Source organism: Polyergus mexicanus, unplaced genomic scaffold, assembly GCF_030449975.1.
Source record: "Polyergus mexicanus isolate NDT 795.1 unplaced genomic scaffold, iyPolMexi1.0 SCAF_13, whole genome shotgun sequence".
Lineage (NCBI taxonomy): Eukaryota > Metazoa > Arthropoda > Insecta > Hymenoptera > Formicidae > Polyergus > Polyergus mexicanus.
This window is the reverse complement of record NW_027223333.1, coordinates 6,063,014-6,080,614: the sequence shown is the minus strand read 5'-3', so window position 1 is coordinate 6,080,614 and position 17,601 is coordinate 6,063,014. Positions and strand designations below refer to the sequence as shown.

At 34.7% G+C, this 17,601-nt stretch overlaps 1 protein-coding gene across 6 annotated transcripts in view; it reads left to right on the top strand.

Annotated features, from left to right (window-relative positions):
- Pde9 (phosphodiesterase 9) overlaps window positions 1-17,601 on the top strand; it is a 132,528-nt gene that overhangs the window by 79,052 nt on the left and 35,875 nt on the right. For all 6 annotated transcript variants that reach the window (XM_070306531.1, XM_070306532.1, XM_070306530.1 and 3 more), the window contains 2 exons: window positions 12,180-12,449; window positions 13,388-13,621. In XM_070306531.1, coding sequence (XP_070162632.1) covers window positions 13,489-13,621 — 133 coding nt within the window. In that variant the 5' untranslated portion in view covers window positions 12,180-12,449; window positions 13,388-13,488. The remainder of the gene's footprint in view (window positions 1-12,179; window positions 12,450-13,387; window positions 13,622-17,601) is intronic.

Genomic DNA, 17,601 nt, shown 5'->3' with positions numbered 1-17,601 from the left:
TGTCGTAAATAATAGTCGCGGAAAGATCGGAAGCTTCACCGAAAAAATCTGACGTTCCTTTGACGTCGAAACATAAATACTTTTCGCGAACTGCTAGCAAATAGAATAAATGGAACAATAATGAAATAAAAATTCAGACTTGCCAAAGGTGCACTTTGTTCGTCATCGGAAAATCGATAAACTAGTTAGGAGAAAGATACCCGATCTCGTTTCGGAACGGGGATGACTTCGCGTAGAGATCGCCTTCTCCGTTTGATCTATTTCGACTTTACGGTACGCGAGTATTTCTCGAGGCGCGGAAAATGATAATTGCCACAATTTCTTTTCCTCTCTTATCCCTGAACAAACGGGAAGCCGGACGGATCAAACGGAATTTTCGTTGCGACTTTGATTAATGTGTAATTATTGAGGTTGCGCCCCGAGGACTCTCGGAGGTCGCCTCTTTGGCGGAGGAAATCTCGTAACGAGATTTCGTCCGAGATACCGCTTCCCTTCGTTGTGCGATTGTGTCGTCCTTCTCTCCGGGAAAAAAAAAAAAAATTTTACACACACACACACACACATACATGTTTCTTTTACGCGTCCCACCGACTCGGATCGTCTCTGATTCGGTTACAAAATAGAATCGATAGCGATAATTAATGAAATCTTATCGTCCCCGGACGATTCAGTGTTCGCTGGCGAATAATTATTTCCTCGTCGATAATTATTTTCTCCACGGTGTTTTTTTATATCGGAAAATTTTTCCTCTATCACAATATTAATTACGTTAATTAAAACTCAATAGAAATGTTTACACTGCAAATAATTAATTTCATTATACGATCCAACAGGTTTCTTTTCTTTGCAATATTGTTGAGGAATCAATTTAACGAGCGTTCCTTCGTTATCGTACATAATCATTTGTACAACGCGATTTTTGCAACGTAAAGGAGATTCGTTACAATATTATTCGCGAAAAAAATTGTCTTGCCTTTTTCTCTCTCTCTCTCTCATAACAACCTATTCTCCGAATACATGGCGTATGGGAAATCGGGACACGAAGCAGAGGCGAGAGTGATATCCTTCTCGTTTCACTTAAAAACTTGTGGATATCGTCGTTCCGGTACCCGCATCGCGATAACCGACGCGCCTTGAATTTAATGGATTTATCGCGAATTCGAGGATATCGAAGGCGAATTTGAGTCGCGACATAACGCATTTAGAGTAACGCCGCGTATATAACACGATATTCCGCCAGGAAATATCTACGCGAGATGCAAAATTGACCGACTCAATTGCAATCGCGTTAACTCGATGCGTGTCAGCTGTGCGAACGAATTCGATGCGGAGATGACGACTCGCGTCATCGACACCCCAGCTGCGATCCGATTGCGATGTCGCTGATGTGAGCAGTCTGCGAATTCTGTATCGCAAATCTCATACGAGTCTTAAATAGATGCATGCCGAACGATTTGGTATTTGTACGATCTGCTTAAAAGAGTACGTACTTTAAAAATGATATTATTACTTTTTAAATATTTTATAGTTTTAAAGGATTATATATTATCATTATTATATGTACACCTTATTATATGACGATATTGTAACATGGTTTAGATACTAGACGGTTCTAAAGTTATTCACGAACATGACGCAAAGTTTACGGGAACGCTGTTCTGATGGTGATTAAAGATGCGTTTACTCAATGATTATAAACTTCTTTGATACTCCGGATTGGTGATTGATTTATAGAATTAATATAAAATTATAATTATATAAAAATTTGACAAAATTTTATGGAAGAAATATTTAAAACAAAGAGCATCTGAAAGCTTAAAATAAATTACAAAATAGAACTTTTATAATATTATAATATAAAATACTTACCATTTACATTTATATCTATAATCGTATAATTATATCTATTTCATTTTCTGAAGAGAAATATATGTACATACTTTTTAAAACAATTAGATTGTAAACACTTCGAATTAGTGGGGTATGTAAGATATGTGCTGAAATTTATCTTCCGGATAAATTAAGAGGAGATTTTTTGGTCGTCTACCTAACTCATCGTGTCACGTCAGCTATGACGGTTCCTCGGGCCCTTTTGTCGGCTCGTGTGGGCGTAGAGGTCGTCTTGGTAGCTTCCTCCGTTCCAGAGTCGACGGAAGTTGCCCGGCCACCGTCGGGAGGATGTCACAATTAATGCTGACCGGAGCTCGTTAGTACGTTTCCTTTTTCCCTGACTCATATCGCCGATGTCGACCATCGTTAAGGAAACCAAGGTTTGTGTTTGAAACGCTTGAATGCAATTGATGATAAAACATTTCCATTCCATACTTTATTCGAGTCTTCATCGTCTTCATCGACATTTGCTACTACATGTACAATAAGATAATTTAGAGACACGTATATGTGTAAAAATAATAATTCTGATTTAATCGCGCGGTTAATACTTCAATGTTTTACAAAAATATGCTCTTTAATCTTTATTTTGTATAAAATTTTCATTTTATATGAAAAGAACCGAATGAAACATAAAATATAGATATATGTAAAAGTAAATTTATTTTGTTCATTCAGATATTCACAAGAAGGAAAACTCTTCGTCTCATTACGTCAAGAGATATTTAGACATTTGTAAAAAATTTTAGACATTTTGTAATGCTGAAATAATATATGATAATATTATTTTAAAAAGATCCACAACTCCCTTGAAATATATAAAAATACTATCATATATAAATGAAACTATCTAAACACAATTTTTTCAGACATAAAGTCCAGTTCCTTTGCGAAAATTATTGCACGATTTTTATAGAATTACTTTTGACATTTTCTACAACGTTGCTTTAAATTATGCCCATTTATTTCGTTGTAATAAAAGCGCTTGATAATAATTATTATTCATTCTTATCTTGCAAGATTATAATCTTTTTTTAATTATAAGAGTATTGAAAAATCTACGTCATGTAAAAATATTTCTAAACTGTATCTTATATATTATTATTAACAGCGTGGAATTTTTTTTTTTTTTTTTTTTTCGTTTATGATGTAAATATATTTTTTTGTCAGTTCATCAAAATTATTTTTCGATTTTAATTTCTGCATTAAAATGACAATTTTTGAATTTCTTATCAGTTGTTCGTCGACTTGGTCGGCTAGCGTATTAATTAATTCGCCATTTATCCTCGTCCGATCGGGATTTGTATTTTCTCCGGACGGACAATATTTCGTTGGCGGTGATGTGTGCGTGGGCGTAAGTGGCTCGATTCCCGGCGTTATTTAACGTCGTCGCGTCCCAACCGACGTCATAAATCACAACGAGATAAAGCCACGCGTAAGGAACTTCTCGTTCGTACCGGAAACGTAAGTTAAGTCGGCACTTCCCATAATATTGGCCCCCGTCTCCTACGTCATATTAATGCGATATCACGTCTACCGAGGAGAGACGATCAGGAGATAAGTGCTTTTCGACGGGCGTGAATAATGGTCGGATCGTCATGGATTAACGTCATCTTTAACGATTTGACTCGTGTAATATTCAAATGGAACCGTAATGTTATCTGTACGATGGTATTATATATTTATGGGAGATGTTGTTTTCACGAAAAATAATTCTTTTCATTTAGATTTAATTTTTATTTCAAACAAAATTACATCTCGCATTTTTCATCTTCGTTTTGATCTATTTTTCTATTTCTCATGAAATTGAATTTATTATCAAAATTTACGCATTCGTGATATATGGTATATTTATAAGAAACGGAACTGAAACAATTCATAACGGAGCCTTTGCTCAATTCGCTTTGTGTATTTTAAAAATTGAAATATTCAATGTTATCGTATATACAAGTGATGATGTCGGGAAGCGACCAGGCTTCTATTTACGGTTAGCGTTGGTTAATTTGCATAAGCGCACGAATACGACGCGTAACGTGCTTACAATTGACTTACAAGCGCAGCAGAGGGATATCTACGTTGCGTCGTGTTCGTTGGTCATGCATTATATTTGTTTGTTATTTGCGCCAATGTCGGCTCTTAAACAAGACGACGGCGAGGAGGAGGACTCGCTCGACTCGCGCAAGATCGACTCTCTCGCAACTCCGTTGAAACAGGGAACGAACGAAACTCGCCAGCTCGTTTCACCCCGTTAATTAGATCCCGAAAACTGGGTCGGTAGTTCGCGTTGAAAAACGAAAGAAGAGTGTGGGTTCGCTGAGAAATTTTTCATCGAATTTTTACTACGTATCGGACATTAACGCGCCGCCTTTCGAAGCTTTTAACTACTTTTGAGGACACCTTGAATGTAAAGCACGTGCATGTCGTAAATTGGAACTGAACATTACTTTCCACTTGGCGAATTATGGAGTGAACTTTGATAGCGTCTCAGAACTGACATTTTGCGCTGGAAACAGTTTCTGGTATTACATAAAAAGGGCGAGGTATAAAAATTTTCCGCTAAGAAAGAAAATATATGAAAGAGAAAGAAGGAATTCTCCCACGCAATTAATTAATTTTAAAATATATTTTTGACTTGCCGACAAATGCAGTTATTATGAAATTATGGAATCTTTTTCCCTCTCCTCGAGTTTATTTAAAGAATATCATTTGAAATGAAATAAATAATTTTCAGATTTGCCCTACTGCTTTTAGTAATTCTTTGTAATATTTTTTCAAACGAATTCACTTGTATCTATACACTTGTTATCTTTTTTACGAGAATCTTTATTTATTTATTTATAATAAAAATAATTAAATCTATCTGTAAAGCATACATACGAGAAAATACCATTAAAAATTTATGCGAGACGAAATTTTCATCATCTGTTTTGCGATAAACAGAAATCGGCGATTCTAGCATCATTTGACGTGAACATAGAAAGCACGTGCTGTACAGGTTCATAGATTGTGGCTTTTATTATGTAATGTATTTGTTGACGGAAATTTCTCTGAGAGGTGAGGTTCGTTAATTTTGTGGTTAACTGACTGAGGGGAGAGGCGTGTCGTCTGACTCATTTATATAAATATTGATTGTACGCACTAATTTGGGTTTGCTTTCATCCGATGTTTATCGTAATCGTGTTCAACACATTTTGATATTTATCATCAGATACGTGTGGTAATTTCAAATTTCAAATTTAATATCCGTCACAATGAAACAGTATCGAAAATAGCTATTTGTTATATTTACATACAGTATTAGGTGCGCATGTCTTTAAAAATTTATTAGAAGAGATTTCGATGGAAAGGGAAATATGTATATCGCAGTTTCAGTCTCTGCAGTGATTAGGATTGCAATGGCTGACTTACATTGCGCGATCTAATCGGGTATGATGACAAATAATAAAATATCTGATATAGATTGGATCGTATTTCTTTACTAATCTTAATGCGTGATGTTCATATTTATTATTTATTTATTTTTTTTATACAAATCAACGATATTTCATATAATTAAAGAATGCTTATTTTCGTAACGATCTATTGATATCTTTCTTTGTCACATTTAGATATAACGTTATGATATGAAAAATAACAAATTGCAGGGAAACTTTTACGAACGTGTCTATCAGGAATCATTTTGTATATAATATTTATGAAAATGGCAGAATATTCCGTTTTAGATTTTCCATTCGATTCCTACATTTAGCGATGGACGATGTAACAAATCCCATTGCATCGGACGATCCTTCATTATTATTCCGTAAGTTTCTCTTGTTTAAATTAGGTACGTTTCGCGAATATATATCGCCGATGTTTGTTGCGAATACACGGACTAACCGCGATTATTTCGCTTCGAGTTTTGCGATATATTTTATATCGATAAGCGAATCAAATCGCACGTGATCAAGTTAATCCGATGCAATATTCTACTCTTTTCTGTAAAAGAAAGGGGACAAAAATACGTTCGTTAAAGCCTGCGTTAATATAGCATCGACGCGAAAAATATATCGTATTTCCCTGATATTTCCTAACTCACATACGCATTTTTTTTTTTTTTTATTTTGCTTCTCTGCTTTCCTTTCCGTTGACAAAGCTGTCGGGCTGTCTTTACGATACAAATAAAAATTGGATAATTTCCGTTAAAAAAAAAAAAAGGTAAGTCATACGTGTTTGCCAATTGCATAAATAGCTATGTCTTGCGAAGAGATAACTGGATCCATTTTGTTATTTTTATTGCGATGCGATTGTAAATATTGCAGCATTTCCATTTAATTGGCAACATCTTGTTATTCGGTATAACTCTAGAACTATTGTTTCCTGGAGTTGTGCCACATACATCGCATTCTGCGCGACTAATATTTCTCCCGAGACTTCTCGGAATGCCAAGACTTGCCCAGATGTTGCTTTTTATGCAGTTATATTGTTTGGAAAAAGTCAATAAAATTTCTGGCCAAAGAGAAATATATTTATAGAAAGTGAAAATTTTTTTTATAGAATAATGCGCCAACTTGAACATCGAATGATGATTTCGCGATCGCGATTAAGGAGTTACTTGATCTGTTCGTTTATTTATATATGTATTTGCCAGTTTATATTATTAGACAATTTTTTCTAGGAAGAAAGATTAAAATGCTATCCCAGTTGAAAAGCGTACATTACGTAATGACGCGATTTCGAACTTTTTTTAATGTGCATTATTCAGATACTTATCATATAAAGAATGGCAGCGTCGTCAGCAAGTCATAGAACAGTAATGGCAGGGAAATCGCGACTGCGCTCGTGGGCAAAAAGTCGATCGCCTTTAACGACGTACGTCGTGTTGATCCCTCGATAAACTCGGCCGCGACATGTGCTATCGATTGTCTCGCTTTGCCACAAATACAGCGCAGCCATGACAGTCGCGGCAACAGTCGCGTTATATGTGAAATGTAAAACATGCGAGTCGCGAAATTCTCGAAAATTGGAAAGTGAAAAATAGATAAAAAAAGTCGGAAAAAGTCATATCGCGTGCCTCAGTCGAAATGAAACTCAACTTCAAATTCGAAAATATCGAGGGAAAAATAATCGATTGTATTATTTTATCGAGAGATAATCTACTTTAAATCGGCGCGCAGAGAGAATATGCTAAATATATTAAATATATACCCGTATTTGTATAAAGATTTTGTTATGAAAATTTTAAAAAAACATGGCAAAAATTTCTGCCGTTATTGCTACGTTTGAACGTAATTTCCTTTAATATTTTGTATATAATGTAATTCATCATCGAAAGGATAGTGTCATGTATGAAAATGAATCGTGCTATAATCCCATTGTGTCGGTAATTAATAATCTCCCTTTCTTTATCAAATTTAATAATCACCGCGAATCGCATGCCATTGTGGTTGATCAAACTTTGAAACATCAATACCGATATCCAACCGATGCCATTTGAAAATCTATTTATGGCTTATTCCGTCCTTTTCGATACACGCAACGCTCTAGAGCCCATCTTTTGTGTTATTAGAAATTAAAAACGTAATCAGAGAGAGAGGAGGATAAGGGAAACGATACCTCGTCATGTAGCTAATTGCAATCGCATCATCTCATTACTTGGCCAATGATTCTTTAAAAATATCGATTATCCATGAATGAGAAAATATATATGAAACATCTAATTTCTATAATATTTATTGAAAATATTGAGTCAACATTGGAATTAAAATAATATGAGACAAAATTTTTCATCTGCGATGTGATATATTCTGTTTTCCATTTAAGCAATTAAAACGAACATTTTTTTAAACGTTTATCCGATTTTCGAGTTATCATATTGCGGTATCTCTTTATTGCGTTCACGCACGTATTATGTAAAAAAAAATCTCTGAAAAATCATTCGGTTGAAAATATAGCGAAATAGGATGTTTCGCGGTTTTTTTTTTTTTTTTTCTCTTCAAATTTGTTTACTTTGCTATTCGTGCATGTATGTGATCCGGATTTACCTTGAAAAAAAGTCTGCACTCTAAATCGAGGGACGATTGTGTATTAGTTATATCATATCTAAAAAATAAACGAAAACTTGATCCTCCAATTCATGTATGCGCGTCCATTTTAAAAGGACAAAAAACATGGAAGAAGGAACAATCTATATAAATTCGATAAAAATGATCCATCGATCAAAGCTTTGTGATAGAAACAATATAAGGGAAGATGTGGCGTTTTAATTATCGGGTTTCATAATACCGCGCGTAGGACAAACAAATAGGCCGCAACATTTGAGCTGCACTTTCTGCATGCAAATCGACAAACTATTCATCGTGTGACAATTCTTCGTTAGAAGGATCTCAGGACGCGTTCGTTGATTTATAATAAAAAGAAATTATCTCTTTTTCCCTCTCTTTTTTTTTCATCGCAAGCATACTTTTAAGTTTTTCCCTGACGCGAAGAAACAACCACCGTTTTCCTCTGTGTTCCCGTGTGAAAAGTTTATTTACAATCGCGTTTCCGGGATGAATTTCTATCGCGGACACTGATTGGTTTACGGCTTTTCCACGTCCGCGTCCCTTACACGTCGGCTTCGACCTCTCGCCGTCAATGCATATCCGGTGCACCTCATTCGATTATGAAGCTCACCTTCCTCCTTCGCGCGTTTTGCCGCGTTATCAAGTATGAAATTGACTAGTGGCAATCCAATTATCGTCATGATGGTCGCCGCCGTCACGACAAATCCCAGTCGCCCAGGCAGATTTTATTCGGCTCTCTCGCATGTTACGAGCGTCATCGTCTGTAGCCGACAGCTTTTATTCGAGCTGGTTTCAACCGGCTGGAAAAGATTGCCATATAAAGAAACATAGATGTTATCGTATATGATAGGACTTTAAATGTGAACCAAAGCGTTCGTATGTATATTTGCTGTATCATTATTCTGTATACAAGCAAAACGATTTAGATCTCGTTTCGTATGTTATCTCCACACAAACTATCGAAAATAATTATTTAAATAATTTTTATATAAGTTATTTAAAAATAACATTATTTAAAAATTTAAATTTTGTAAGAATAATAGATGCAAATATATATATATATAAGAAAAATATGTATTGAAATACAATCAAATTAATAATTGAAGTAATAATTATTAATTATAATATAATTATAAGAAAATTTCTCATTAAAAATATTATTTGAAATTTTTAAACTTTCTTGCGCATGGGCAGACATCACATTAAATATTATTTATTGTATCATTTAAAAAAAAAAATTATTTTGTATGATATATAGTAATTCATTTATATAATGTTAATTTAAAATATACAACATGATTTAATAAAACATGAATAAAGATCATTCAAGATTCAAAAAGGAAATAAATGGAAATGTATAGAGAAATATATAAATAAGTACAAATTATTACAATAATTATTATTATTATATTTAATGGAAATAATACTTTTGTAATATTTTACTATTTTCACGCAATGAGATAAATAATTATTTTAAATAATTATAGTCGGTCTGATGAAAAATTAGATAAATATTGATGAAATATTTATCTCTCATTCGCATAAAATTAATTAAACATTTGAGATAAATATTTAAACGTTAATAAATTATTTTATTATAAATTAATTATTTATAATTCACTATCAAAATAACTTAGATAATCATTTTCTTTTTTTGTTTTAAATATTATTTTTTATCTCTGATTATAAATAAGCAAATCTCCATCAATAGATCTATAAAAACAAATAGATTTAGAAATCTAAAGCGAAAAAAAAATACACATAAGCTAGAATGTTGTTTGCGAAATTACTCGTGATTATCTTTACATCATTAGTTTTCTCAGTTAAAAGTTTCCAAGCGTTTTCGTTATTCTTGTTTGTTTATGATATTAATTTATTTATCAAGAACGCGATACATTCTGGTTATAATGATCCTAATGAGCGATATATTATTGCACCACAAATGGTTATTGCTGCAACGGCGAAAAACAAGCACTATGGAAATTAGTAATTATTTCGTTATTATTATCGCTATTAAGCACACTTTTTTTGCGTTCCTTATAAGAGAGAAAGCACTTCGATCCAATTAGACGCCGCGATCTTCTTCGCTGACTCGGCTCGTCTCAGAGAGCAGAAATTTGCTGAAAGCCGAAGTCTAAAGCCGCATTTATATTACGCGTCATAGTTAGCCACTTTTCAGAGGAATGATTACTTTCTTTCTATCATTCCCCGTCTTTTTATGTCGAGTGTTTATCCTCGGGACATTCGAAGCTGAAAATCTCGGTTGTAAACTCATCCAACCGATAATTCGTCGTTAAAATCAAGACATAGTTTCGCATTATTTCAAAATTATTCGTATATTTTTCTTGAGGGTTGCATCGTGAACGTTTGATGCTATTACATCATCTAATTAGATCTTTAAATAACATCGTCAAATTGATGCATTGATGACGAAATTTGGATTACAAATGATCGAATTTATATAATAGATGCTCTTCAAATTTAATATTCGATTAGAGTATTTTATGTCCATTGGACATGTTAGATGCGGAATAAAATTTCTTTTTATTGCATATAAATATATTCGAAGGATAAAGTGCGGTGAATTCAGGTTCGTTTTTCAATCGTAGCTATCTATCTATCTAAAGTTCATGTTCTCTTTTAATGTCGTCACGTGTTATATATAGAATTTTAATTATATCCGGGATTAAAATTGATATTAGATGCCCTTATCAAGATAATGTCGACTACGAATTATTATCGAAACACGCGCCCCCGCGGATTCGATACAAATCTTGATGACGAAATGGCCCCGCGTTATAGTATTTAATGAAAAAGTCGATACCTGTTTTCTGACATTATTAGCCCTGCTGGTTTTAATATCTCATGGCGAAATATTGAGGGAATGGGGAGTAACGGAGAACGTAATAAAGAATGATGTTCGCAGTGAATTCACGAGGACATCATAAATTCATGGAGCCGCTCGTATGTTTTCGCTTTCGAGGCGACATCACTTGACGTCGTTTGGTGGGGTAGGGGATGGTAAGTGCGGGGGTGGCACTGGCTATACTGCGGCTTCTAATTTTCACCGGCGACCTTGAGCAAAGAAATCGTAAATTTTCTCCCGTCGTGCCTACCACGCCCAGGTGCGCGTGGACGGGAGAAAAACTAGGGGGATGATTCCTCCCCGAAAGCCGTTTTCTCTCCTCCTCCGTTTTCGCGTCACGCAGCATTCGCGAGGTCATCGCGTTCGCTCTCGATCCCCCTTCGGGTTCTTCCATATTTTTTACTTCACCGACATAAATCGCTTTGCTCGATTTTGAAAATGTGTTGTCGTTAAAAATTTAATGTTTTCAGAATATTTGTAACGTTATATAGCAGTTATCTGTAATTGTATTTGGGATCTAATTAAATTCTTTGCAAGGAAAACTCTCGAGAATCGCGTCGCTTAAAGTGTCTCGCGAAAGACAAATTATTTTCAAGGGAAGTTTCTTTTCTTCCCTGACTACAAGAATACATGAATCATGATAAATAAAGAAAATGTAAATTAATAATTTGCTTTATGATAAATATTGTAATATTGTTTCAGTGGTTTATAATATTTTTTTTTTTTTTTCAGTATTATTTTATTTTCGAAGATGTTTATTAAGAAAAATATATAGTATTTCAGTTTTCGCTAAAGATTTTTGAAAGGATTTCAATTTTTTTTTTTTTTTTTTCAATTGTTTAACTTCCTATTTTAATAAAGTTGAAAAATCGAAACATACTCGCGGTGTTTCAACCCAAATTTCGCCGTCGTTTCCCACGACAAATGTATTTCGCTTTGTGCGTAACTACGCAAATTTCGCAGGATTCTGGCTCGGCACGATATAACCCGTATTTTGCATACCGTTGTCGGGGAAAGTCCGCAACATACCCTGTAATCAGAACACTTTCGCCCCAAGTCAAAGGCGATAAATATCTGAATGCAGCTGTGCGGCGCATCTCGCTACGATAACGTGCACGTTTATCTGCAATTTCTCATCAACATATCCGTTTTTGCCCTCGTGTGTGTCCCGGGTTCTCCTTTCATCGACAAAACTGCAGTAACAGATCCAATTGAGTGAGAGAGCTAGTCTTGCCATCTCTCAATTTTAATTGTCATCATGTCACATGTTCATGTCTCATTCCGAGAATCGAAGATCGAATGAGAGATCGTCTTTCGTACGTGATTGTTTCTAAATTATCGATACACCGCAATGACGTTGTTCGACTCTTCTGTTGCAGAATGGATCATGAAGAAACGCGGTGCCGGCTGGTAGTGGACAAGCGATCGGCCACATCGCTTCCGCCACATCGTCGTCGGTCGTCGCTCGCGACGCGTTCCCGGTACGTCGTTCTCCAGACCCGAAACGAGCGGCAAGTGTCGTGCGTGGCAGCAGATACGAGTTTGACAGGTGCGATAATCGGGGGTGGCCCGGTCGTTGCCGCCGCCGGGCCGGCGATGCGACGATGAGCTCGCCGAGGGTGCTGCTACCCCTCCACACCCGACCAAAGGTGAGTTATTTTTTTATCAACTAACATAGCTCTTCTGGGCAATCATTCTCTTTTCCCCCAATCATGTATCCAAATATGAAAATTTCATATAATAATTATATATTATTTTAAAATTTTTTAAATATTATTAAAAGAACAATTTTTTTTCTTTAAAATTCTATTGTATTTATGCACAGCGATATATCTTATCATAATGAAATAAGTATATACACGAACACACACACACACACGATGTTTTTAAATATATCTAATTTTTATAAATATAAATTTTTTAATTTAAAAATATAATTTTTATAAATATAAACCATATATATAAATTAAAAAAATATTTATAATAACATTTTAGAAATCAAATTTATAAAATATTACAACTTCTAAAATACATGTATATTATATATGCCAACTAATTATAATATTACAAGCAAATTGATATTAATTTTTAATATTAAATAAGAATAAAAGAAATAATCAATTTAATGATAAACTATAAATGATTTTCATGCTCGAACAAAACTTAGATAAATTTATTAACTTATCTTCTCGCTTTAAGATCATAAAATAAAATAAAACAAAAAAAAAACCTTTTTATTCTACCAAAATGTATAAATAAAATATATTTGCACGAAAGATATGATTTCTTTCAAAATTTAAACTGAACAATCCTAAAATATCATCGATATAACGTGTCTGAATTGATCCGTTTACTCTGTCAATTTTACGTAACGAGGAGAAAGTAACGGAAAACGTATAATCAATGCGAAAAGGTGCGAAGAAGCGGGATACGTTTTTGTATTTAAAGAGTGCAATATTGCGAAATGTTGCGCGACGAGATCTGAAGAACGCATTCTCGTCTACAAAGACAAAAGGACATTGTTAACGTGAGTGAAAAGGCCCCTGGATATATTATATATAAGTCTTTCATTTTTGTGACCCCGCAGCCCCGCATAGTAGCAAGGCCGGGTAGTCTCAGAAGCTGCAACAGCGAGGCCGAGCGACGAGGAGCGGCAGGCGGTTCAAGACCGAAATTATCCGCGTGGCCATGGACCACGAGGCAAGGAACGGAACTGGCGGCAACGACAACGAGAAGCTTACCAATATCTACTTCATTGTCGGCGACCGCAGGGAGACGGCCACTTACAAGACGAACCAGGTCACGGACATGGAACTCAAGGGTGAGTGGAGGAACTTTTGTTACATCTCGTCGGCGATGAGCTTTCATTGACTTTTCCGTCGTATTCATTCCGGCAAATTTTTTTATTTATCTAACATCTTCAAGAAATATTTACATTTATATAAATACATACGAGAAAATATATTATTATGATAAGAATCATCATCTCTCTCTTGATAGTTTTTATAAAATTATAAATTTTTCAAATACATTTATCGAGGATTTTATAATAATTATTTGGGTTTATTTCATATGTATTTATATTTATTTTTGATAAAATTATATGAAATCACAGTTTTTCCCATTCGTTAACATGTAGTCAGTGTTTCTAGAGTATTGAAATTTTCTAAAATTGTCGAATGTTAATAATTAATTAAAAAATTTGAAGGACGACTCGATTTGTTTATCCATTTCTAATTGAAGCTTACATGAAAATATATATTGCCCTTATTATCTACAATACATTATAGATCTATTCTCAAAGTTTTATTATAGTTAAAAGCCGGTGGATTTAATTGCGATTATACAATAAGATTCTATGCCGATACAAAAATATTCAATTTATCAGCTAATCCGACTGATTTGCAAAGGGAAAAGGATATTTTCGTGAAGTCAGCCATTCATTAATCTCTCTTGACGGGGGAAGATATTTTATCCGGAGGCTCGGGCCTCGTGTATTACCTTTTTCTACCTTTTTTTCTAAAACTTTTTATTCGAGCTTACGCCAAGAGTGTGTATTACTTCGCGGATGAAAAGATCGAGGCGACAATATCGGAGGATTTAATCACTTATCGATCCTTATCGATCGCGACCGGCCAGCCAATCTCGCGGTCGAGATATTCACTTTACCGCCTTCGCCTTCGATATGAGAGCCTCCCTTTCGAAGCACTACCGAAATTATGTTTGCACATACTTCACCTTCGTTGCCGTGACCTATCGACCGGACCTCGCCGTTGCTATCATCGGCTCGCTCGAATGGCTGGCCGATGGGCGTCCTTTTAGATCCCCGCTCCTCTCGGTCTGACGGTGAAAATAGCGCGAATACGCACTCGACGTGCGTGAACTCGCATTCGTTCAACCGACTTCTTCAACCCTTTGACGATTGGTACAATTATCTCGCGAGGGAATTGACGATGCGGACAGAAACAGAGCCGGGATTGCAAACTTTGCTATTGAAAAGCTTTTCGTGCCTATTTTCCGTTTGTTTCTCCGTATTTCGCCCGATTTTCCTTTCTTTTCCATCCGTATTTTCCCCTCTTCTCTTTGTTCGTTTAATTCTACTTGTAATTTTTCGCCACTTTTTTATCGCGTTTTTCAGTGTACCGTATTTTATTATACTTCAGTTGCGCTACTAGTGCAACGGTATATGTGTATATGTGTGCGCGTTATACTTTTCATAATTGTAGTTTTATTATATCTTTTGTATCGTTGCTACCATGCGTATCAAAATTTCACGTATACTGATAATAAGATCGATCATAAAATTGACTATAATTGTATGGTAAAAAAGTTATAGTTAGGATACTTCATTTTTATAGTCATCATCATCATTTTTATAGTAAATTCTATTATAATACTAGTAATATCAACCATATATGTATGTATTACTATATATAACCATATACTACAAATTATAGTGAATTTATAGTTATTTCAACTATATTTTTTTATCAGTGTATATTTAACGGTATAATGGATTTTTCTCGTTTAGCGTTCGCGTAAACATTGTTTCGTTAATTTTTTTCATAATATGTATTTCTTTATTTTATTTTATTTTATTTTATTTTATTTTATTTTATTTTATTTATATGTATCAAAAGTTTCAACAGTCTTTTAACGATACCTCTTTAAAATTCTTAATCAATTTTTCAATAATTTTCTTTAATGCAATTTATGTTGTAATAACGTTCGATATTTTTGCAGAAAATATTAAGTAGTTCAATCAACTAGTTTGTTTAACGATATTAATTTGATTAATAAAACCTATTGAATCAATTCATATATTAATTATCAAAAGAAAAACTTTGATAATTGATACAAATATAGATTATAAATGTATTCGCTGATTGTGTTTTCGTTGAAAATCATTCGTTAGGAATGGAATACTTCAATTTTCGAAATGTCGGTCGCTAATTATCCGCGTGTATCTAATACTAATATTATCCGGTAATTACCGTGGCAAGATATATGATTACGATCGATGGGATGTGTTATTAAGCGAGTTTGACGATGTATTATTTGTATGCTAGGTCGCGTTATTACGTAATTAAAATTCTAATACATTTATCACGTACAATCTTGTATACGATCTTGTGTACGTCAGTTAAGGGAAAACGGCTTTGTCAGCATTGATGATACAGTGGTTGTACATGATGGGTACAAAGTCATGCTACAACGCGGACAAGTCTCGTCAAACGGAGCCTTATTGTGTAGCATGATCTCCGATCTGTCACGTCGTCCAAAAGCCATGCTCCCCGATCTGTTCAACTTCCCCGTTTGACACTTGACAAGATTGCACGTCGAGTTAAAACGCTATTTTTCGCGTTCAATGTTTTATTTCGTAACTTAAAGATGAAGAATATGCGATATTTATGCGTTACTTATGCAAATCCTGATCGTCATTTGCCAGAAATGACAGAATCTTTGCATTACGAGAATATTAAAAGTCATCAAAAAGAAAGTTGTCAAAAAGAAATGTGTTGTTTTAATGACAATTAACATTTTTCCCATGAGACTTACGGAGGATTATCTTTATTGTGATGAGGTCAGGGGAACTTAAGTTATTGTCAGAAATGCAGCAAATATTAAATTTGTTAAATAATCATTAAATAAATTTAATATTTCCTGAATTACGCATATATTAAAAGTCATACTCTGAGAAAAGAAATAATTGTATCAATTTGAAGCATGTATTTTTTCTACTGACATTTTTAACTTAAATCAAGAATCTTGAGATTGCTATGGTCGCCGATTCTTAAGAGCGTCACGTTGCCTTAATTACTTTCAATAGCATCGTGTTTCTCCCAAGACGTTTATTACGTGCCATCGGTATTACGAGCGTTTATTATGGTTCCCACATACTTCAACGGTCTGTTGTTCGTCCTCGTTCCCTTATCGCTTCCACTTAAGTAAAAAGCCTTTTAAGCGAGGCCGACTCCGCGGAAAATATCCCGCGAGGATGTGCCATAATCAGTCAATATCTAAAGCCCGCGTATGGAGCAGAATCGAATCCTTCTCTCGACTTTTCACGGGGAACGAGAATTTCTCGATGTTTCGCGAAGCGTTGCGCGAAAACGCGTTTCTCCCTGGAAATGAGAGAGAAGGAGAGAAAATGAGTTTTCTCCGATAATTATTTATCGGGTTAGGCAGATGGAGCTTCTCGAGAAAAAAAAAAAACGACGCGTGCGAAGGTACATATCTGTAATGAAAATGAAGAAAATTTTTCTCTTGTTTGTGCTTTTTATTCTCCTTCAGGCGAAAACGCGTCGAGTTTGTTCTTTTTCATCGAAGTCGTGCAATTTCCCGACGAGCTATTAAAGCGGAACTGACCGAACTGGAAAATCGAATGCCCAACGACTGGGTGCAGTTCTGGGTGCAGGTCTCGCTCGTGCGGATGTTTTAGATAGCGAGCGTCGTTCGATACATGAACGATTGTGTTTTTATCCGTTTTATCGATCATAAACGACATAACATGGTCCTCGCGAACGTATTCTTTTTCTTTAAAAAAAAAGAGAGAGAGAGAGAGAGGTGCAGAAAAAATAAATATGCGAACAGCGGATTGTAGATGTTCAAATAATTAGGAGAAGTGATGATTTTTCGTTATTTATATAAGAGAAATTCTCTTTTCGAATTATTCTTCTGTCCCCCAAATGATCGTATCGCTTTAATTAATTAATATAATTAAATCGAAACGACAAAGAGTACATCACTTTTTTATCTTATACTAGTCTACATTTTTTTATCTTTCATTTTTCTCTTTTC